Genomic DNA, 23,087 nt, shown 5'->3' with positions numbered 1-23,087 from the left:
GATGTCTGGCACCACCAACGGACACCTGGGCCAGTTTCCCTCCCCAGACATTGCCGAAGGGCCCCTGGTGTAGCGGGAAGACCTGTCTGAGTGCGGGGCCCAGTCCCGCCCATTTGGGCTGTCCTCCATCTCAAAAATGTTATCCCCCACTGTGTGCCAGGCAAGGAGCTCCCTGCCGTGGGGACAGGAGGGGTGGCCCCAAGGCTGCGGTCAGGGGCCCTGGAACTTCTCTGTCACCAAATCAGGGAGGTGAGGGCACACAAAACTTGCTCAGGGGAACACTTGACGACTGGCCACCAGGGCTATTCACAGCAACTCTGCAAATCTGGGAAAGGCACTCCTTCCTCTGCTCCTGGAGCCCCCCAAGCCCTCACCCACATGCAGGTGGCCCTGGATATGCACAGAATCCAGGAAAACAAAGGCTCCAGAGTTGAAGGGGCAGATGGAGAGGTGCCTGGGAGGCTGGGGGCCTGTTGGACGGGCAGGATGAGGGCGTCTGACTGACATCTGATGGACCGCTGGCTGCCAAGGCTCACTCTGCAATTGTCTGGTCCCCGGGGAACCCTGAACCTGTCCTTGTAGGGAGTGGCAGCCAGAGTCTGAGCTGTCCTGGGAGACTGGGTATGAGCTTAAGACGGGTGACCTGGGCAGGGAGGGCACAGACCATCACATCAGGCAGACCCAGGCATGGTGAGTGCTGCGTTCACACATGTGAGCGTGTCTGTCCATGACGTGCGTGTGCAACTGCGTGGATGAGTGTGTGTGCACATATCACATGAGCCAGTGTGCTCTGTGTGAGTGTGTGTACGCACATGAGGGTGTGCATGTGCTGGGCTGGTGGGGGATCTGTATGCCATGACAATCCTGGGGACAGCCTGGGACTGGAGGATGGTGTGTTCTGGCCTGCACCCTAGTGGGACCCACTGAACAAGCCTTTCCATCTGCTGGCCACCTGCACAGGTCATTGCTCCCCTTGACGGGACTGCAGACAGAACCAGGCACAGTTCAGGATGAACCTTGGCCTCCTCAGGGACCCTCCGACCATGCCAAGCACCTGCAGTTGCCCCATCCCAGGACCCAGGCTCAGGGAACCCTGGAGCCCCAAGTGCCACATCCACACATCCTCTGTATGGTCCCCCCAAATGCCTGGGTGCTGCCCAAGGAGACCCTCGGGCAAGCTGAGGGAGCCTCAGTCTTGGTGTTCTCATCTCAGGCCAGCAGGAAGACCAAGAAGAAGGAAGAGGGGGGCCTGCAGGCCCAGAGGGCGTCATCTTCCCCATCCAGCATCTTCCCCAACTTTGAGCAGACCCAGATCCAGGAGTTCAAGGAGGTGAGGCTTTGCCCTGGTACCAGGAGCCCCTCCACCCAGGAGCTCATGCCCGAGGGGTCCCCTGGGAGTTGTAATGCAGGTGACAAGACCCTGTACGAGCCTCATTCAGTACAGCCGAGTGACCCTGGCCTCCATTTCAGGCATTCATACTAATGGATCAGAACCGAGATGGCTTCATTGACCAGGACCTAAAGGTCACCTATGCCTCCCTGCGTACATGCCCTGGGGCAAAAGTCCACCCTCCTGCAGGAGTGTCCTCCAGCCCTAGAGAGCCTTAAAGCCTGATCTGACCTCCCAGGGACTGTGAGGAGGTGGGCCAGGCCTCTCTGGGGAGAAACTCCCTTCTGGTTTGATCAGGGCTGGCAGAGGGCATCTTGGGGTGGGTGGCCCAGTCCAAGCATGGGCGTCCCAGAGCAGGAGATTGAGACCAGGGCTCTTGGGAGGGGCTAGCGCCTCCACATGGAAGAGGGGCTTGCCCTCAGACCTCCAGGCACTCATGGTAAGGCGGCCCAGGAATGGAGCTGGGAGAGGGCAGGGAAGCTCACTTACGCTCCCTGAAGAGCCCAAGGCTGGCCCTTCCCGGGCAGCACAGCCAGGCCTGTGCCCTCCCTCCACTCCCCATCTGGGGGCACTGTCCTTCGCCTGGGGTGGTCCTGCCCTTGGAGCTGCAGAGAGCAGGCTGGTTTCTACTTGGGAGGTGCACTCCGACCCACCTTCCTCTGCCCAGGAAGCAGATCACAGACCTTCTGAGCTCCTCTCCCCTCCTCAGTCCACCTCCCAGGCTCGGGTCTGGGGTTCTGTTGACCAGCAGAACCTACACCCACCACTCCTGGGCTCCCCTCCCTCCCCCAACCCGGGGTCCCCAGTTTTGTTCTGGGACGGCCCTGTGGGGCACCTGCACCACTAGGACCAGGGCCGGTGACATCCCCGCCCTCCACCCACCACAGGCAAAACCAACGTCAAGGACGAGGAGCTGGATGCTATGGTCAGGGCGGCCTTGGGGCCCATCAGCTCCACGATGTTCCTCAACATGTTTGCAGAGAAGCTGAGCGGCGGCTGCAGGGCCAGCCTGTGGGTCTGCCGATGCCATGTGTGCGTTTACTTAGAAATCCTGACATCTCACATAAAACCCCATGGGTTCAGGACTTGGCACCTGTGGGGCACCGTCAGCCCCCCAGCGGGTGAGCCAGCCTCTCTCCTCTGCCCGCTGGCGGCAGCCTCTGTCCCTCACTGAGCGCTGTCCCCCGCCAGCTCTGGGCCTGGTGGGACGGTGGGGACCCTGAGAATAGGCCCCCCAGGGTGGAAGCTGAGAGTCTCCCAGGTGCTCGGGGCAGGAGGGCCATTCAGGCAGAGGGTATGGAGCCCTGGGCAACCGCGGCTCATGCCTCCTGTGCGCAGGTATGGGCGCCGATGAGACCATCCTCAACGCATTCAAGATGCTGGACCCCGACAGCAAAGGCAGCATTAACAAGGACGAGGGAGTGTGGCCACGGGCGCCGGGCATCTCCCGGGTCTGAAGGACACCCAGCTTACCCCACCCCCCCACCCCAGCTTCCGGGCTTTGACTGGCCTGCCCAGATCCTGGGTTGCTCAGCATAACTGAGGGCAGGACCAGTCCTACCCACCTGGGGCCAGTGGTCACTGCCACTCGGACTATCATGGGGCCTTTAGCCTCTTAGGGGGCTCCTTCGGCCAAGAACCGTGAATGGGCATATTCAGGGCTGAGAGTCAGGAAGGGCTCCCTGTGCCTCTCTTCCCACCCTGTGCGCAGGACTCCCCAGGGCCAGGCTTCCACGAGGCACCAGCAAAGAGCCCTGCCCCCCACGGAGGAGCCGAAGGTGTAAACTGACCCCTCACAGGGCTCCCCTGGGGCTACCCGTCCCTTTCCAGGTTGACCCCTTCTTCCAGATCAGCCTAATCCACCCCCTCCCTCCCTGTCCTCAGCATCAGGAGGCTGCTGATGTCCCAGGCTGACAGGATGACTGCCGACGAGGTTTGGCCTTTGGTCCCCACCCCACCGGCTTCCCCCATGGCCCTCTGTGAAGTCCAAGGATGGCCCTGGGGACTTGGGGGTCCGGAGGGGGATGTGCCCCAGCCCCCTAGAGACTGCAGCATTGGGGTAGGTGGGACACCCAGGGTCCAGGAAGGGGGACACCTGCCTCAGCCACACCTCTCGCTTTGCAGGGTCTCCCCCCCACCTCCCTTCCCTGCAAGCGCAGAAACAAGACAGAGCCTGGAGTTTAGTGCCTGTAATTTACCCTTTGGTCGTGACCTTGGGGACCCTTCCACTCTGCCCCCACCGCCTGGGCCTGACGCCCCCCACCAAACCCACAGGTAGACCAGATGTTCCAGTTCTCAACCATCGACACTGCTGGCAACCTGGACTATAAGTCACTGAGCTATGTGCTCACTCATGGGGAGGAGAGGGAGTGAGGGCCCCCCCACCGGGTGCGGCCAGCTCAATAAAAGTGAACCCAAACCTGCCTGCAAGTGTCTCTGCCGGGGGAAGAAGCTGTTCACCTGGGTGTGGGAGGGTCTGCCCAGGGCCCACCCTCTGCTCCTCTCTCCAGCCCTGCCTGGCCCCACCTGTTCTCCCCACCTGTGCTGGCACCCAGCTGGAGGTCTGTCATTCAGTCGTCAGCAGAGGCTAAGAGTGGCTCTGGGAGAGATCCTTTAAGGGAGGCCTTCCCCACACCTGTCCATTACAGGCTCAGCCATGCTGGGGCCCCCAGGGTCCCCAACCCAACAGTTCCCCTCTGCCTATGCCCCCCAGGCCAGCCCAGCCTCCCCACACATAGTCCCTTCACCAGATACCCTGAGTCTGGCCTGGCCCCTGGGGCATCAGCCTGGTCAGTGGCTTCCTGTCTACAGAGCAGCAGCTCCTGCTACAGCCATCGAGTGTCCCCTGGGCCAGCTTGCCAGGCCCTGGGTGTTTAATGCCCCCAAGTCCCCCTGGATTCTGACACCGTCCCAGGCACAGTCATGACTGGCACAGCCGGGGTGACCAGAGCCTGTCTCTCCCCACCTCCCCTTCATGTCCCCAGGCCTGCTTCTTGACACACTAAGCTCCCTTGGCCTCTAGCCCTCTGCAGGGCCCCCATGATGTCCCTGGGGGGCCCGGGGGACCCAGGGCTCCCAGGCGGAGGGAGGCAGGGTCAGGAGCTCAGGTTCCAGGAAGGAGCTGTCCCAGGCTTCTCACCGGGTTCATGCTGGGGGCTAGGCGGGTGCTGAGGCAGAGCCTCAGGGGTGGCTGCCGGGTGGGGTATGTGGTCCGAGGTTGCCGGGCACGTGTCGTCCTGGATGGAGAGGCTCGCGTCAGCCTCGGCCTGCAGGCGCCGGTACGGGGCATGGAAGAAGAGCACCATGAGGCAGCTGAAGAAAGTGCACAGGCCGGCCATCAGCAGCATGGACCCTGGGGAGACACGGCCCAGCTCTGCCCGAGGCTCACCCAGCAGCCAGAGCTCCCTACACAGGTGCGGGGGCCACAGAGCTGGCAGAGCCCCATGGACCCCACTAATCGTGACCACAGAGTGACACTGGGAATAGATCCTGTCCGGGCCCCCAACAGGCCCCAAAGGCGGGTTCACGGACCCAGGGGCCGTGAGCCATGAGCTCCAAGGTCACTGCACCAGGTCTGGAGACGTGGCACACAGCAGCCCTTTCTCCGACTGTTTCTCTGCCTCTACGTCTCTCTCTGTCTCCGTCTCTCTCTGTCTCTCTGCCTCTCTCTGTCTCTGTCTCTGTCTCTCTCTGTCTCTGCCTCTCTCTGTCTGTCTCTCTAGCTTTCTCCCTGACCTCATCTCAGAAGCACTCACACGGGGATTAGCGGCTGGGCTCCCATCAGGGCCCCAGGCTGCTCCCACCAGGCTGAGCCTGAGAGTTCCACCTGTTGCCCTCTGATCCGACCCATCCCCACCCTGTGGGTGCCCTGCACCCACCCATCAAGGACAGCGGCCATGGAGGGAAGATACCCAGGGCAGGGGTGGGGGCTGACCTCTGGGCCTGTGCACTCGGGGCCCCCACAGGACGCACCCTTCCAGTCCAGTGGGTCCTGGCCGTCCTGACAGGTGGAGAAGGACGGCTCCGCGCGGCGCACAGTCAGAGCGGTCAGCAGCACCATGGTGAGCACACCCTCTGCCTGCCTGCACAACCACAAAGCCTCAGCCCTGCCCAGGGCGCTGCTTGCTGCCCACGTGCCTGTGGTCACCCCGAGGGCCACGCGCCGCTCCGGTCAGTGTGGGCTCCAGTGGCCGGCCCAGGCCTGCACACAGCAGGCACTCAGAAGACTTAGGCTCTTGCCAGAGCAGGCAGGTCACCAGCTGTGTCGCCTGGAGTGGGGCGAGGGGAGGGAAGCAGTGGAGGCTGGGCACTTACCCCAGCACGAAGACCAGACCAGCGGCCGCACCCTCGCCCACAGGGAAGGAGCACTCGATGGCCAACTCCATGGCAACGGGCGCCACAGAGAAGCCAAAGAGCCCAAGCAACGAGCAGATGGCGGACAGCGCAAGGGTCTGTCCCTGCAGCTGGGACACCTGGGGGAAGCGAGCCACACAGACAGATGGGGTGCATTCAGACATGCCACAGCCCTGGACAGCCAGGCCCTGCCAGGCCCTGCACCAGCCCCCTGTCTCAGCTGAGTGGCAGCGCCCAAGGTCAGGGAGGCCAGGGGTCCTATCCCACTTGTGGACCACCCCAACGGGCAGCACCTGGGCCTGGGAGGGTCTGGGTGTCCACTAGAGTCCCCCCAGGGGACCCCACTTCCACCCCTGCATGATGGTCTCAGCTCAAGAGGACTCTCACCAAGGCAAAGGCCACACAGACCAGAGATGTCAGGCAAAGGCCAATCTTGACGGCTTCAGTAAAATGTTTGGTCCGGTCCACATAGAGGCTGAGAGCCAATGCCCCCAGGATCCCAAATGCAATGAAGAGAGCCCCGCAAAGGCCAGCAAATTCCTGGAGGAGGAGAGGAGGCAGGCACCCCGTCATCAGGGCCCAGTAGGAGGCACTCATCCCTAGGACGGACACCGTCACCACGGTGCCCATGGCAGGTCCCTGCGCCCGCGGCCCAGGCAGGACAGCAGGGAAGGCTTGGCGCACCTTCGGCCGGCGGGTGTCCTCGCTAGAGATACTGCCTCCCTGTGTCAGCCCTAATCCAGGAACTCCACAACTGCTAGAGAGAAAGGGCCTGGCTTCTGCAGGTGCCCCTCAGTGCCTGTCACCCCTGGAGAACTGGGGACACGCGGGGCCTGAACCCCACACCCAGGGCCGATGCCAGACGTGGAGGGCACAGCAGGAAATGTTGTGAGCAGAGCAAGGCCTTCCCCTCTGCATCTCCAAATCTCAGAGGAGACCCGCAGGGCTGGGGTCAAGTAGGGCATGGGGGGAAGTGCCACACAAAATACCTGGAAAATGCACCTGGGTAGAGCTGCCACCCCTCCCCACAGGCGCCACCCCGCTGCAGACAAATTTTCACACAGAGCATCTTAACACCACCCACGGCAGAACAAGAGGTCACCCCGTCCAGGTGTGGAAACCCAGCGTTTGGGAAGGTTGAGGGCACAGGCGTGGTGGGGCAGACAGCCTGCAGGGTGACAGGCTCCCAGAGCTCCATCCTCACGCGGGGCACCCAGGGCAGGGCCACCACTCACATTAGAGTAGCCGTTCACACAGAGGACCTGCTCCAGGAGAGCCGAGAAGCTGGAGAAGATGCCAATGCCGCCACCAAAGCACACGGCCAGGATGACATAGTCCTTGTTCCTCACCAGCTGAAGGGGAGAGGACTCTCAGCCCACAAGCCCACCCTGCCCGGCCCCACCCCAGCCTCCACCCAGCCCTGACACCCAGCACTGACCAGCTTCAGCCCGGCTAGGAAATTCTCTGAGGTGGAGCGGGCAGCCCCAGCAGAGGGCGGGGTGGGGGGCACACTCTCCCAGAGGCACGCAGTGGCCAGCAGGAAGGCCAGGCCAGCAGGCATGATGTAGGAGGCCAGCTGCAAAGAGTGTACGCATGAGTGCACATGTGTGCACGCACATGCACAGCCCTCACAGATGTATGCACATGTGTGGGCATCTTACGCCGCTGCTCTGGGCTCTGGAGGCACACCACCCCCTTGCTGGCCGCCTCCACCTGTCATCCCTAGATGGACACCCAGAACTTGTGGTGGGCCTGCTCTGCTTTGCTTCATTTGGAACTCAGCTTTCAAGACACCACCCAAGGATAACTCCATTAGCTTGAGCTTAGCTTGACCCTCTCTGGGAGCCCCAGACTCAGCTGTCCAACTGCCAACTGGACTGCCTTCCCTACCTCTGTGCGTGACCCCAACACTCACCCAGCTGCTTGGCTGGAAGCCCTTCTCTCCTCAGCACACCTGCAAACCCTCCCCCTACCCGATCAAAGCCCTGGCTCTCTCCCTGAGTCATTCTGGACAGGATCAAGTCATTCTGCCCCCTCAGACCCCCCACTCAGGGTATCCATCACACCAACATCAACTGCCTGCCACCTGGGCTGACCCTGCCCTCTATCCTCCCCTTGCTGCAGACCCCACCCCTCAACCTCATGTCCACCTCAGGGCCTTTCTCCACTGGCCCCTTGTTTCCCTCTCGGCTACCCACCCAGCTCTGTCTCCTCCTGCTCCAGGGAGCCCCTGGCCCTACCAAGAAGACCACCCAACATCCTGGTCCCTGGAGTTGTGCCTGATACCGAGGAGGTGCCCCATACCTGCACAGGTGGGAATCCCTCGTGGACTGAGTGCACTCTCCGGGCGGCCGTAGGAAGTGGCGAATGCATACACACAGACAGGCATGCACGCATGTGCACACACACTAGTACACACATCCCACAAATACGCACACACGCATGACACACCAGACACCACACACAGGTGCACACACAGGCCTGCACCTGTGAGCTCCCTCACCATCACGGGGATGTCCTCCTCCTTCTTCACCAGGGCCGGAGACAGCAGGTTGGCCACCAGGACACCCAGGGGGTTGGCTGGACAGGCGGGACACACCTAGGCTCAGCGTGGCAGGCTTGGCCCCCCGTCCACAGGCGGAGCCCCCAACCCTCTGAGAGCCAGGAGTGCACAGGTGCTGCGCCGAAGCAGAGGGCACAAGCAGAGGAGACGGTCGGCCTCACCCCCGAGACTTACACATGGTGCCGACCATGTTGGCTGTGGCTCGCTGGTGCTCAGGGAACCACAAGGCGGCCAGCTTGGCGGGAGAGAAGACGACCAGGGTCTGGGCCAGGGCACAGAGGCTCTGGCCGCCCATGAGGAAGACAAAGGGGTCCTGGGCGCTGGGCACCATGCAGGGTAGGGCACGGAGCACACTCCCAGCAAAGTTCAGCCACGCGCACAGGATGGTCTGCAAAGGCAGGATCAGAAGAGCTGCCCCCCAGCCCAGAGTCCCCTCCCAGCACTGCAGCCTCCACCCCCCACCCCAGTGGCACCGCTTGGGGACCTGGGTCTAGGGAGGAGGCCACGACTCTTGAGCCCACAGTGGGGACCCAGCCCACACCAGAGCAGGCCCTGGTGTGGGGCCTGACTCACCGCCCAGCGAAGTCCAACAGAGTCCAGAACCCAGATGGCCACCACGCCGGCTGGGATGGACACTACAAGGTAGACCAGTGAGAGCCAGTTGATCTGCTCGGTGGACAGGAGGAAGTACCGGGCAATGTTGTCAGCCACAGGCGCGAAGCTGAGCCACAGCTGCGGACGCATGCCAGCATCAGCCCAGGGACAGGCCCTGCAGACGCCCCAGCACCAGCCCAGGGGCAGACCCCACAGACACGTCAGCTGCCTGCGCCCCAGGCATGGCTGGCTGGTCTGAGGGAGGGAAAGGGTCCAGCAGCCCCCTAAGGGCCAGGGTCTTCACCTGGTCACCCAAAGAGAAGGCCCCGGGTGGGGCTCAGACTGTGCCCAGGCCGTGGACCAGCATCACCCTGGCAGGCTTGGTCCTGGGGACAGGCAGAGGCCAACGACCTGGCTGGAGGCTCCAGGACAGCGAGCCCCACTGGGACTAACCCTCCAAGGATAAGGCCCAAGGGCTGTCAGCAGAAGAGAGGCGTCCACCATGTTGGGGGCACTGTGTGGTGGGTGGGCATGAAGGAGTCTAGACCAGGTGCTGGACAGAAAAGGGGAGGTTGGAAGAGAGGGTAGGGGTGAGGGGAGCCAGTGGCCCTGACCCCAGTCACATGGACCAGCCAGGGCCACTCAGCGCCTGTGGACACACACTCAGCACCTGTGGTGGGCGCCCAGGAGGACAAGGGCCAGAGGTGGGAGGCCTGGAGCTGTCGAGGGGCCAAGTGGAAGGGACAGTGGAAGGGTTGCTTTCACGGGGTAGGGGGCTTGAGGGGGGTCCAAAAGACATCTTTGGCCTGTCTGCAAAGGTGGTGATTGGGCCCGTGGGGGAACCACCCAAATTATATGCCAGCCTGACCTTCTCTACAGGAGACCCATGTGTTTGGGAGGTGAGATATTTTCCAGCCACAGGTTCTATCAAGTGCTGGGACTCTTAATCCTGCAGGCCTTCAGCAGACAGTGAGTGTGGCTGGGTCAGCAGAGAAGGCTTCCTGGAGGAAGCGAGACACCCGCTAGTCCCTAAAGGACGGGTGGGCCAAGAGGAGAGGAGGGGCTCACCAAGGCTTAGTGCAGGAGGGCGGGGGGAGGCAGCCAGGCTCGGCCCCAAGAGGACGGTGTCACAAGTCACAGTCCACCATCACTCCAGCCCTGAAAGCACCAGGAATGGGGGAGCTCGCCCCAGACCAGGCCATCCGTGGTGAAGACAGCAAGATCCAGGCTTCGTGACCCAAGCAAAGCCGTGACCACAAAGCCCCACATGACAGCGAGCTTGGGTAGCAGCTGCCTTTCCTTCCTTTTTTCAGGACAGAGCCAGGGACAGATCTCCCAGATTCAGAAAGAGATCCCACACAGGCCCAGCTGGTTCTGCCCACCGGATCCATCTGCGAGGAAGCCTGGGGTCTGTTTTCCACACCTGCCCTGCTGAGTGAGCCCACCTCTCCAGGCTCGCCCATCCTCGTCCCTGCCCAGAGCTTGTGGCCAGCAGGGTGGAGATGGGTCTAAAACACATAAGGCAACCTGGGGTCGAGCTTGTCCCCGCTGCACAAGAATTCCCTCCTACTTGCTCCCAGCCCTGCCAGGTGCCTCCTCACGTCCCCTTGAGAACGCTGGCAGCCACTGCACATGCTGACCCTCACCCAGACCCACTTTGGGAGCCTGGACCTCATTCCGGACACGGCTCCACCTGCACTCACGCTGCCCTCTCAGACCCAAGAGCCCTGGCTTGTGGCTGCAGGCGGAGTCAGCAAGGGGCTAAGTGGACCTGGCCAGGGAACACCTGGCGGAGCACCACCGTGACCATGGCAGGGGTCACGACAGCTCTGGTGTGACTCTTGTTTGCTCCATAATGGCTAGTGAATAAGAGAAGTCAGCAGGACACCCTCGGTGTCCAAGGATCTTCTCAAGACCACGTGCTTCCCGTCCCCTCTCAGACTCCCAGGAGCAGCAAGGGGTCTGGGAAAGACCCCTGCGTGAATTCTCAGACCAACGCACCCAAATCCAGTTCTGGCTTCCCAGCATCTAGACACAAGGACCTGGTGAGTCCTGAAGAGGAAAGAGTTTTCTGGGTCATAGCAGACCCCAGGTCCATGCAGAGAGCTGGCCCTCCACACCCAGTCCAGCAAGGAAACGAGGAGAAAGGCCCTGAGGAGTCTGGAATGCCATCCAAGAGCAGGGGCTGCCTGGGAACCTCCCTGGGCCGGTGTCTTCCTGGGCTGTCCACGCCTGCTGGCCCCAACCCCCTCACGCATCTGTGCTTCCTGACTGCCTTGGCGCGAAGCCTCTCTGAACTGTGGGTCCTGTTGCCAACCTCAGCTTTGCACTGTGATTAAGTGGCCGCCAAATGCTATCAAACCAGTCCCTGGGGTTCTGCGGGAGGCGGAGGGGTGGCAGGCAGAGGCCGCAGTACAAACGAGGTGAGGCAGGAGGGCCCTGAGTGGGGCAGTGCTGCAGCCTGACCCCTGAGTAGTGGCCATTGAAGGGTCAGGTATAGGAAGTGCATGCGGAAGCCTGTCCAAGGCACGTGCGGGTGACCGGGCGGGGCTGGAGGGGCAGGGAGAGGTTCAGGGCTAAGCCCAACTGTATGTGTTGGGCTGGGCTCTGGGCAGAGCCATGGGGTCTCAGAGCGGAGTCTGGGGGAAGAAGCGGCGGGGGGGGGGGGGGGGGGCGGGATTTCCGGAACTGGCAGGCCCAGTTCTCACTGGCTGGTTCTCTGATGAGGCGGGCGCTCTGGGCGCACCGGGACACTGGCGGGTGGGAGGAGCGGGCCGAATCAAATGCCGGTGGTTGGGGCTCACTGGAGTCCTGGTCTAGGCCTGTACCCCTGCTCCTGTCCCCAAGCCCCCAGCCCCGGCGCCTGGGCCCTGACACCCCGTACCATGGCGTTGGAGTAGCTGAGTAGGCTGATGACGAGTAGGAAGACCCAGCGACGTGCATAGGCGCGGTAGCCTCGCAGCGTATCCAGGGTGGGGGCCGTGGCGGCCCCAGGCCCATTCCCCACCTGTCCCGCCATCGCTGCGGTGCCCCCCGGCCGCCAGCTTTTGGAAAGGCATGTGAGCCCGGACGGCCCTCCGAGGTGGGGCCCAGGCCGCCTCGGAGGTGGGGTCCAGTCAGTCTCCGCCCCGGGGTCAGGGATCACCAACCCGCCAGGCGGAAAAGGGACAAATTAAGAAGTTGGATCCTCCCCGTCGGCCAGGACGGAAGTCTGCCGCAGAAGCTGGGACAAAGTCCCCTCTCAGGGGCCAAGCCGGGTGGTGGCCCCTGCTGCCCACCGGGTGGTTGCAGGAGAGGACGCCCTGAAGTCACTGTCTAGCAGAAGGCCTTTCCTGAAGGGGGTGGGGGAAAGGTTCCCTCTGCCATCCCCACCCCAATTCCTGCAGGAGCAGCAGGAGGCCAGCCTGGAACAGGGGGCTGGGGTCAGGCTGCAGAGCCTCGAATCCATGCTAGTCATCAGACTCAGCCCTGTGGAGAAGCAGGACAGATGGGGGTTGGGGGTGGTGGGCAGGCAGAGGAAGAAGGGGGAGGCCAGCCTATCCTCTTACCCAGGGAAAGGGCTGTTCCGGAGCCCTGGTCCTTGGGCCAGGGAGGGGCAGGCGGCCTCCCCATTTTGGTTATTATCTGCAGTTCACAGATGAGAAAACAGCTCGGTTTCTGTTTGTTTCAGATGGAGAGACCTGTGGGCTGGAAGGCAGGGAGGGTGGAGGTATCAACCTGTTTCTCTTCCACAAGAGCTCCCCTGTGGGCAGGCAGTCTCCTGTGCATTCCTCCCCACCCAGAGGTCCTCCTCGGACATCTCTCCACTCCTCCCCAGTACTTCTCCTCCTGAGGTCACTAACGTGGGGCTGACATAAATGGACACAACGCTGGCCTTGCACTAGTGCTCCTCCCCTTCTCCAGCCCTCCTGCTCTACTTGGGGCTCCCCCACCCCCACGCGACATCCAGAGGGCTCGTCTGTGGAGTAGGCAGCTCAGCAAGGCTGCTGGATGTGAGATCAGCAGCTGATTACATTTCTACTCACCAGCCTTGAGCATGTGGAAACCAAAATTAAAGACATATACAATTTACAGTTACTTCAAAGAAAATTAAATACTCGGGTGTAAACCGTGCAAAATGTCCACAGGACTTGGATGCTAAAAATGATGCAACACTAATGGAAGAAATCAACAAAGACCTAAGAGGTAGACCACGTTCTTGGAACAGAAGGCTCAGCATAGTAAAGACGTCAGGTCTTCCAGGTCGAGCTACAGGTTTCACACAATGCCATCGGTGGGCTTCTGTAGACGTGGACTGGGAGAAAGTGTCTGCGAACCACACAGCCCACAAAGACCCGACATCTAGAACAGATAAAGAACCCCCAAAACTCAACTCAAAAAAAAAAAAGTTCAGTTACAGAATGGCCAAAGGACACCAAGGAATATTTCAATGAAGAGAATATACGAATGGCAGGTTACATCATCAGCCATTGGGAAAATGCAAATTAAACCACAGTGAGTATGCCTGCACACCTTTCAGACTGGCTGAAGTGAAACTCAGTGACATCGAGTGCTGGCTGGCATTTGCTGGGTCGCTCACGCACTGCTGTAAAGTTGAGAAACGTTACAGCCACTATGGGAAACAGATTGGCATTTTCTTATCAGACTTGCATGCCATTATCCTAGGACCAAGCAGTCGCCTTCTTTGGCGTTTACCCCAGAGAAACAAAAATATGTGTTCACACAAAAACTGTACCCAAATGTTCGTAACAGCCTTATGTGGGACAGCCCCAAAACTGGGAAGAACTCAGATGTCTTTCCAGGGGTGAGTGGTGAAGCTAGCGGAGTGGGGGGCATCCGCCATGGAGCAAAGCAGACGGTTCAAACGCGCAGCAGCCAGGTGAATCTCAGGGTAGTTACGCCCCGCCAGGGAAAGCCGCACTGCAAAGTTTAGCTACAGTATGATTCCATTGTACAACATTTTTGAAAAGATAAAATTTTAGAAGTGGGGAACAAATGAGCAGTTTTGGGGACTGGGGAACAGGAGGGACCCCAGTGATGGACGTGCTCTGCATCTTGAGTGTGTATACACTCAAGGATACACCACCTAGACGTTCGATACACTCGTGTCACGTACACACACACGTGAGTGACAGGGAAACTGGGGAATCTGCATGGATCCCGGATTGCGTCCACATCTGTGTTTTGCAAGATGTTATTTTAGGGGAAAATGGGAAAAATGTACAAGAAATCGTGCTGTTACTTCTTACAACTGTGTTTGCACCTCTAATACTTTCAAAATAAGAAGTTTAATTTTTAAAACTTACACACTAAAAAAACAAATAAAACTTACACACTATTTGGAAATAATGACTTTTTCTACTCTCACATTTAATGAAAAGGTTTTGTTTAAATTGTGGACGAGCACCTTCCACAGAAGCATCCACACTGTTCAGGTTTGCATCTAACAGCGTAAGAGCGCCCGCAGGCCCTGAGGATCCATCTGCACGCCTCGGGACGTCGCGTCTTGAAGACGTACATCCTGTAGTGATCACCACACAAAAACCACCTTGTGTCTTGCTTTTGAAAATTATCTGTAAGGCTTGTTTACAATAATATTCAACACACATAATTATGCCTAAACCTGTGTTTCGATGTCTTTTTCTCCTTTTCTTTTAAAGAAATGTAGGCTCCTCTCAGCGTCTCAAACTACCATTAACAGGCTTATGCAGGTGAACGTGTCTTCCTTAAACAGTGGCCTGCTTGGAACCAAGCAACTGGGAGGGGTCTCTTTGCCAAGACTGAAGCAAAGGCAGCTCCTCTTTGCTGAGGATAACATCGAGGGAGAAAGCTAACCTTATTGAAGGAGGTGCCCCGTCCTGTTTGTTTGGTTTGACTTGGTTTTTATCTTCTCCTCTCAGGAGAATGTCAGCTATGTGAGGGCAGGAACCCGTCTGTTCACACCTGAATCCCTGGAGCAGGATGGGACTGGCCCATGGCAGTGGCTGAGAATGGCAGTGTGTGGGGTGGGTGACCTTCAGGGCAGCCCCACGTCTCCAGGGCCCACGGCCTGCCTGGCAGGTTCTCCTAGGGGTGGCCCGCTACCCCAAAGCGCACATCCGGGGCGGGAGCCGTCCGGACCTGTCTGATGTGGAAGCACACCCTTCCCTCCCAGCGTCTGGGCCTGTGCTCATCACACTCATGTCCCCACTGCCGGAAGCCCACGCTCGCCCGCACCACCCGCGGCCAGGAACTGAGCAAGCAGATCAGGATCTGGACTCTCAGGCTACCTCCGAGAGGACAGTGGGACTTCGTCCTTACCCACATGGGAGGCCAGTCAGGGACTCGGTCCATTGAAAACACTTGACAAATCTGCACTGGACGTAAGACTGTTTGCTTAAACGAGGGAAAGCTCTGGTTGCTGCGGCCTGTGTCCACACCAGGGCTGCACCCCATCAGCTCCTCTGTCTCTTTCCAGCCGCGTCCCAGGCAGGTCAGCAAGGGGGGTCACGTACACCCTAAATCATGGAAACATGTATCTGTGTCCCGGCTTGCTAGCCCCTTCCCACTGAGGACTCTGGTCCCATCCACATGTCTCAGAACTCCTCAGCCTGTTGGAGTGGAAGCTGGTCTTCTCACTGCTGTGTGTGTCTGTGCGTATGAGTCAGGCAACTGTGTGTGTGTGTGTGTGTGTGTGTGTGAGAGAGAGAGAGAGAGAGAGGTGGGTGTAACGTGGTGCATGGCTCATGGCTGACATTCATCTATTTTGTATCTGTGTCTGGTGGGAGGTGGGCCTCTAGTGTGTGTTCGCAGCATGTTATGTAAGGCTGTGTGGTGTAAGAGAGTTTTGCCTTCTGCGTATATATGGGGTGAAATGGTTACCTAACTTTTCTGTCTGTGGGCATCTAATTCTTTGATGTACAGTGAATGAAGGGTGTGTGAGAGACGTGAGTGTCCAACTTATTTGTTTAAAGTGTGAAGTGAGTGTCTTTTTCCTCTATGTGGCTGAAATTAGTATCTCATTTTTATGGCTATTGTGTGGCATATTTTGTGTATCTATAAGAAAAAGTAGTTACCAAGTTTTCTGATGTACCCTGGAAACGAGTATCTGTTCGTGTGCATATGCTGAAAGTTGAAAACCTAGTATTTTGTATATGGTATGAGATAGGCACATCTTTTTTGAATGTCCTTTTCCAAAGTTACGTGGTATTTTTAGGCTCTCCCTGAGTAGGTCAGGGGTCTTAGAATGTGTCACCTCAACACACACACAACCTTCTTGTGGACATTCTTGAGAGTTTTAGACTTGAGTTGGAAAAACCGCACAAGTTAGGGATGAGTATTATTTCACTGGTGATGGTTAAATTAGGATCCGGCTTCAGCCATTGCTGACGTGGCATCTTCTGCTGGTCTGAGTGCCGTTCCCCAGCAGGCCAGGAGCCAGAGGGTGGCTGGCTTCCCTGTCTTTCCTGGGTCAGGGGTCTCAGCATTCTCTTCGCGTTAGTGTCTGGATCTGCCAGGTCAGGTTAGCCCTCAGATCTGCAACCTCGGCTTCTCTCTCATCAAGTGTTGCCTCTGTGTCCCCCACCTCTTCTGCCACACCCACGGGCCAGGCCAGCCCCGGGCCACAGCTGCCCGTTGACCTGCCTTCCTGCTGCACACAGATGCCCCTTGGCTGATGCACCCACTCCTCCAGGCCAGGCACCGCTCCAGGGGCAGGGAGTACAGCTCTGAAGAGAAGGGACAAAACACACCCCTGCCTTCCAGGGAGCCTGGTTTCCAGAGGGGAGATGCGGACAACAGAGAGGAAAGAAGACGGTCTGTCCGCTCCTGAAGATGGTGAGCCCCGGGAAAAGTGGGAAACGCACAGAGCGGGCAGCAGCCCATTTGCTTGCAATTCTTAAAGTTTTTATTATGGAAAATTTGAAACAAACACAGAGGGAGCAAGAATTGCATAATAAATACACACAGACACATCGCTCGACTCCAGCAAGGATTGACTACGGCCAATCTTGTTTTCTCTGGGCCCCTCCCTGACCCTACTCCCCCAAGGTATCCTGACAAAATCTCAGACACTGTATCATTTCCATCCATAGATATTTCACTCTCTCTCTCTGAAAGATAAGGACTCAAAAAGACACACCATGATACCATGCTGACATCAAATATTGCAACAGCGTCCAGTCGCTCCAACTGATGCCTGCGTGTCTAGTTTAGTTTGTTTGAGTTTGTTTGATCAGGACCCAAATAAGCCGTTGGTCAACACTCACTTCCCTTTCCATCTGTAGCTTCCCTTGCTGTATCTCTTCAATCCCTTGCAAGTTGTTTCTGGAAGGAGCAGTTTCTCACGCCACAGCTCCTGATACAGCCAGAGTGGTCTCACGCCACACCTGTGTGCCCTGTAGGCAGCGGAGACAGGAGCCTCCGTCTGGGTCTCCTGGGAGGCAGAGCCTGAGATAAGGACGAAGTGCCACCGCACTGGGGAGACGCTCTTAGGAAGCAGGAAAGAGCAAGAAGGGAGAGACAGGCAGGAGGAAATGCCAGACACAGAAGCACACGAAAGGGCACCTCCCACAGGAATGGGGCTGGAGCAGCACCCGCTGCCTCCCCACCACGGGGCAGGGCTGACCCAGGCAGCACGTCTCACTCGCATCGTGTGTGGGTCACAAGTCTCCTCCTTCCCCTTGCTGGGGAAGACCTGGGACAGAGAGGGTCTCGCCTGGGACAGGCAGAGGTGGGCACGTAGATACGGATCTGCTGCCCTTGGAGTCAGGCTGGACCTCTTGGTGATGCTGCCCTTTCCTCAGAAGGCCCAAAATGTCTGACTACTCCCTTTGGTGATGTTAGCACACGGGTGGGCATTTCCATCGGGGCTGTGAGAGGGCAGAATTGTAATTCTATATTTCTTCTTCATTCATGAGCTGGAATATTCACAAAGAAAAGTGACCCCTCACCACATCTTTGGTTACCCTGAGATGCAGTCTGTGTATATGGGAAGGCAGATGGTTGGTTTTCTCCATCATTTGCCAGGTTTAAACACTACGAGTTGGCTCCTCAGAGCTCCACAGCACAGCCACGCTGGTTTGCTCTCGGCGACGCTGTGCAGTCACATTTTGTTTTAACCTTCTGCTGCCCTCACCCTCTTCTGATGCTCAGTGGCCGGTGTAGGCCCATGGAGGCCCCCTGGGCTGGCCGGGCCCCTGTCCACGGTGCTCCAAGCAGTGCCTTTGCTCTCTGAGCTCTTGCCCACATCCTGATTCACGTTCAGGTGGGCCCGTCACCTTCCCGGCCCTTTGAACATGTGGGAAACACTTACCTGAACCATTTTAACGTCGTCGTGTTGGGGTGAGCCTGCCTCGGTAACTGACCCCCTCTGTCATCGTGGGTCGCAGGTCCCCCTCTGCACGCCCGCTACGTGCAGCTGGACCAGGCGTGGTGCCGTGTCCTCGCCAAGGGCGCTCCTGTCCAGTCCCTGGGCTTTGTCCCCGCCTGGTCGGGGCCTGTTCTTCCCATCCTCTCACTGCTGAGGCCCGGTGCCCTGCCCGTGTGGTCTCCTGAGTGTCTCCTTGGCCTCCCGGGGGCTCGTCCCAGCCCTGGGCCTCTCCCTCCCTGCACACCCCCCTGCAGGCCACGGCCAGGACTCAGACCCTCTGCCCAGCGGTCAGCCCTCCTCTCCCGCCCCGGCCCTGCTGGCTCCAGCGCCTCGGCCTCCCAGCCCCTAGCTTCTCCCTCCTCACGTTGCACCGGAGTCTCACTGTAGGGCACACGCTGTCTTGTTCTCCTCTTGGGAGTCACGGCCCGCGCTGCCAGCGCTGGCCAGTGTTTTAGGTGCTTCCCGTGGGAGGGCGAACTCAGCGCCTCCACACACATGCCGGCGTCAGGCAGCAGGCACGGGGGGCTGTGTCCTCCTGCTCATCCCAGGGCTCTGGAGTTGGTGCTGGCCGCTGACTGCTTCTGTGCCGCTTGCCCCTCTCTGTGTCCTACGAGGGGTTCAGGGAGAGGTAAGCCCCGCTGCTGCCACAACTTCCCAGGATCCACACGGATTTCTGACACAGGCAACTGTGTGGCGCACACAGTGACCTCCACGTACTGGGTAGCGGTTGCAGGCTGAACTCCCTTCATCCTTCTTGCCTGTCTTAACGATATGCCCCGGACATGGTGCTAGAGGAGGCCCGGTGACAGCCTGCCCAGGTCCCGGCCCTCTTTTACAGCTGCAAGGACCCTGTGTAGAGGTTCAACAGCTTATGAATTACCCGCACTTGCTGGCATGTGGACTGTTCCAGTTTTTTCTGTTATAATTTGTTGCAAAGATGCATTTATGCCAGTGTGTCTTTGGGATAAACTCCTCTGTGGGGATTGCTGGGCCAAAGGGTAAATACCCACATACTTTGCTGGATGCTGTCAAGCTCCCCTCCGATCCCACCAGTGACACAGGAGATGAGAGCCTTGCCAACGAGGTAAGTTGTCCAGTGCCGAGGCTTTGTTGCCAGATTGGTCAGGAGAGGCCTCAGAAGATATGTGAGCAGAGACTGAGGGTGGGAGGAGTGTGGGTGGCAGGGACGAGCCACCCAGGCTGGGAGCAGCTCGGCCTCGGCCTTCAGGTGCGAGGGCTCAGCATGAGGAGGGCCGCACAGCCGGAAAAAGTGAGCAGGAAGGGGAGCGGAGGCCAAGCCAGAGTTGAGGCAGGGCCCAGGCCCAGCACAGGACCTCAGGGACTTGGAGCAGCCCCTGGGCCCCTAAGCAGAGGCCTGGTGCACTCTGACTGAGGTGTTAAGGTGTCAGCTCATTGGCTGCTCTGTTGAGGATAGAATGGGGGCGGGGGTGGAGGCTGTGGCTCCAGCCCAGATGAGACAGGTGGGCTCAGGCCAGGACAGCAGCTGTGGAGGCTTGGAGCCACGCCTGGATGAAGGCATGCTTGACAATAGAGCCAACAGGACTTCCCTGTGAACTGGATGTGGGATAACAGAGAAAGAGAGGAGTCAGGAATGAGTCCAAGTGTTTGTGCTCCAGGAACAGAAAAGATGGGGCTGCCACTGGCTGAGATGTGGAGACAGGAGAGGGGTCATGTCCTGAACCTGACAGGAATTATGTCTGCTGTTCAGCGAGGGGCACATCGCTGCACACACACTGGAGGGTCACCAGCATCAGGACAGAGCTCAAAACCATGCGGCATTGTGAGGTCGCTGGCCAGGAGAGACCTCGAGGAGAGGAGGGGAGGATGGCTGGGGGGCTGAGAAGGTGTTAATCAGAGGGATGGGCAGAGGGAGCATTTCTGGGAGGAGAGAGCAGCACGGGGGTTGCAGAGATGACACAGACCTGGACCAGAGTGCTTTACTTGGGGAGGGCAGAAGCCCCGGGGGATGGGATGACACGGGGAGGGAAACTGGAGAGGGCAAGTGTGGACAGCTCTTCTGAGGAGTCGTGTTGCAGACGAGTAGAGAAGTGAGGTGCATGGTCGAGAGAGGGCCTGTTTTGTCCTGTCCTGTTGGTAGGAAGGACAGCCTCACTGAAACCTCAGTCAGATAGGATGGCCCTTGAGGGCAGGGAAGGGGGTCAGCTGGGTGTGGAGGATGTCACCCCTGGGGCATGGCTGGGTGGCAGAGGTGTGAGGACAACTGGCTCCCGGGAAGGAGGCGGCATGGACACGGTGGGGTGGGAGTCTCCTCTCACTACTTGTGTCCTGGTTCTGGTCCCTTCTTTCTGGCCTTTCCTATTGAGGTATAACCACACAAATGTAACCTGTGCCCTTCAGTGAGTTCTGACCCATTTCTACACCCAGGAGCTTATCACCACCAACAATACAACACACATTTCCATCACCCCAGGTTTCCTCGGGCCCCGGTGCCCACTTCTTGTGCTTTTGCCCTGAGTGAGGCCCCTGGAGGATTTGGGGCAGAGGACGAACATTCTCTGGTTGATGTGTTATGAGAGTCACTATTACATGTTGAGAATAAATTCAAGGGCCCCAGGAACGAAGCAGGAGACCAGTCTGCGGCCTGTGCGCCAAGTGGGGAGTCGATGGCCCAGGGTGGGGGTGGGTGGGGGACCTGTGGCAGACTCTGAGGCATCTGCTGACAGTGGGCCTGGGCATGGGAGGAAGGACCCCCGTGCTTCTGTTCGGCAGGCAGGATGGAGTCCAGCATCTCTGCAATGAGGCTGGGGGTAGGTCACAAGTTGACATTCTGACATCAGAGCCTGAGCTCCCTAGAGATAACCCCAGCAGAGATGTGGCTGGGCATCTGGACACAGCTGGAGCCCAGGCTTCAAGGTCAAGGTATGGGGTGTTGTCACCGGCCCAGATGTCTGGTCTGCACCCCTGGTGAGAGACCCTGGGCCTGAAACAAATGTGGAGCTGTGACTAGGCCTCACACACTTGCTCCTGGCTCTCCCCCATGTGCAGGCAGGTGGCCACGGTGTCAGAGGCATGTCAGATGACTTCTGGGGTCACTTTTCCCTAGGCCTAGGGCTGTTCCTGGCCTGCTGTCCCCTGGGCCTCCACTTCTGATCTGGGTCATAAACAGAAGCAGCTAGGAGAGATCTGCACCAGGGTCGGCCTCCCCCAGTGTGTAGGGCAGCCAGCCATCCCCTGGATCTGCTCCCCAGTCCTAGATGGGGACTTGGGCTCAGTCAGCATGGTCAATCTCCTCCTGTGCCCAGCCAGCAGCAGTGAGGCTGCCAGGGCTCCAGCCAAAACAAAAAACAGCCTTCTCCTCCCAGCATCCTGAGTCCCGTTTGTGGCTTCCAGTCTATAGTTGCATTTGCCTCCTCCCTCGAGCAGTCCGTTTTCACCCCAACACTGCACCCACACTGCACTTGCCATGGCCCCTGAGGGGCCCCACTTCCTTCACCCCTCCAGCAGTTGACTAGACATCTCTCATCCCTAGGGGTCCTTCTCCCCGGTCTGCTCCATCTGGATCTTTCTTCCTGGCTGCTCCTGGACTCCAGAATTTCTCTTCTGGGAGGGCTGCAGGGGGCTTGGTCCCCCATTCCTCATTCACTCACTTGACCATCTCCAGATGCTGCAAGCCCACTGCACTCCTGCACCGCAGCCTCACAGCAGCCCCACTGGGGTTCTAGAGACATCATCTTCCCCAGATGGTCAGCAGCCGCCCCATCCTGCCTGCTTTCATGCCGGCGCCCCCAGCAGATCCCATTATTTCTGCCCTCCATGGCACCACCACGTGCACAGCTTCCTGTTCCAGTCCCGCCTCACAGACACAGGGCACCCAGAGGCCAGTCCCATGGCCACAGCCCTTCACTCAGCCCACCCAGGGACCTCACCATCTGACCTCATCTCTAGCTTCTTTCTACCCTCTAGCTTTCAGGCTGATCTCTAGAAAGCATCCTTCACGCCCCGCCCCACCACTTTGGGGCCAGGGGCTAGGTGGACTCCCTGCCTATGAACTGTCCCCAATCCCTGGTATCTGCAGGGCTCGCTCCTGCGTCCCTTCCGTGCCCATTCACTCTATTGTAACCATCTCCGAACACCCACTGCCTCCCCTATCCGGCTTGTTTCCCCCATGACACCACATTTACGTCTTCCTCTATTTCCACCCCCTACCCCCTGAAGTGAGGACCCCACGAAGGCGTGGACGTCACGGTCACTACTTGCAGCTCCAGGGCGGGGCCTGCAGAAACGAGTTTTGGGGTCAGCCTTGCTGCCTTATGTCCGGAAGCCCGGGATGCAGGGCCCCTGTCTGTCCGCGGCGTCCCCGCTCCCGCCTGGGGCACTGAGGGCGCTCGGTACTAGTTCTCAGGAAGGACAGAAATGCAAGAAGGAAACCTCCTCCCTCGAAGGAAACCGCTGGCCCGCGAGCCGGGCTCTACGCCCAGCAGCCAGCAGGGTACCAGGTTCTGCAAGTGAGCTGCGCCCCCGCCCGGCGCAGCGTCCGCCAGCCCCGCCCCGGCCCCGCCCCCAGGCCTGGCCGACAGCGCCCCGCCCCCGACAGGCCCCGCCCCCTCGCGGGTCTCTCTGCTGAGCCCGGCCCAGAGGCTCCCTCTGGCCACGCCCCTCCTGTCCTCACTCACACTCTCTGACACCGCCCCCCCCAGGTCCCGCCCCCAGGACCCTCGTCTCTCCAGGTCCCGGGGCTGAGCCCAGCCCCGACGCACCTGCGACCTCTGACCACGCCCTGTTCCCCCTCCCACTCTGCCCCGCCCCCTCTAGGCTCCGCCCCCGCCCCGGCTGCTGGGTGGGAGCCGGGCCGCTCA

General features: G+C 59.4%; 2 protein-coding genes across 2 annotated transcripts; one reads left to right on the top strand and one right to left on the bottom strand.

Moving 5' to 3' along the window:
- The first annotated feature begins 1,482 nt into the window (after window positions 1-1,482).
- Window positions 1,483-3,763, top strand: MYL5 (myosin light chain 5). The gene is made up of 5 exons (XM_010993866.3): window positions 1,483-1,543; window positions 2,278-2,382; window positions 2,729-2,813; window positions 3,275-3,323; window positions 3,665-3,763. The coding sequence occupies exons 1-5, from the start codon at window positions 1,483-1,485 to the stop codon at window positions 3,761-3,763; spliced, it is 399 nt and encodes a 132-aa protein (XP_010992168.2).
- On the bottom strand, window positions 3,565-12,002 carry SLC49A3 (solute carrier family 49 member 3). The gene is given in 11 exon segments (XM_010993862.3): window positions 3,565-4,643; window positions 4,645-4,742; window positions 5,363-5,472; window positions 5,705-5,862; window positions 6,131-6,283; window positions 6,979-7,095; window positions 7,182-7,319; window positions 8,247-8,323; window positions 8,481-8,694; window positions 8,880-9,038; window positions 11,785-12,002. Coding segments are annotated over 11 exon segments (1,509 nt in total). The 5' UTR covers window positions 11,920-12,002; the 3' UTR covers window positions 3,565-4,493.
- Window positions 12,003-23,087: the final 11,085 nt, after the last annotated feature.

This window comes from Camelus dromedarius, chromosome 1 (genome assembly GCF_036321535.1).
Source record: "Camelus dromedarius isolate mCamDro1 chromosome 1, mCamDro1.pat, whole genome shotgun sequence".
Classification (NCBI taxonomy): domain Eukaryota; kingdom Metazoa; phylum Chordata; class Mammalia; order Artiodactyla; family Camelidae; genus Camelus; species Camelus dromedarius.
This window is presented reverse-complemented; position numbering and strand designations above follow the sequence as displayed.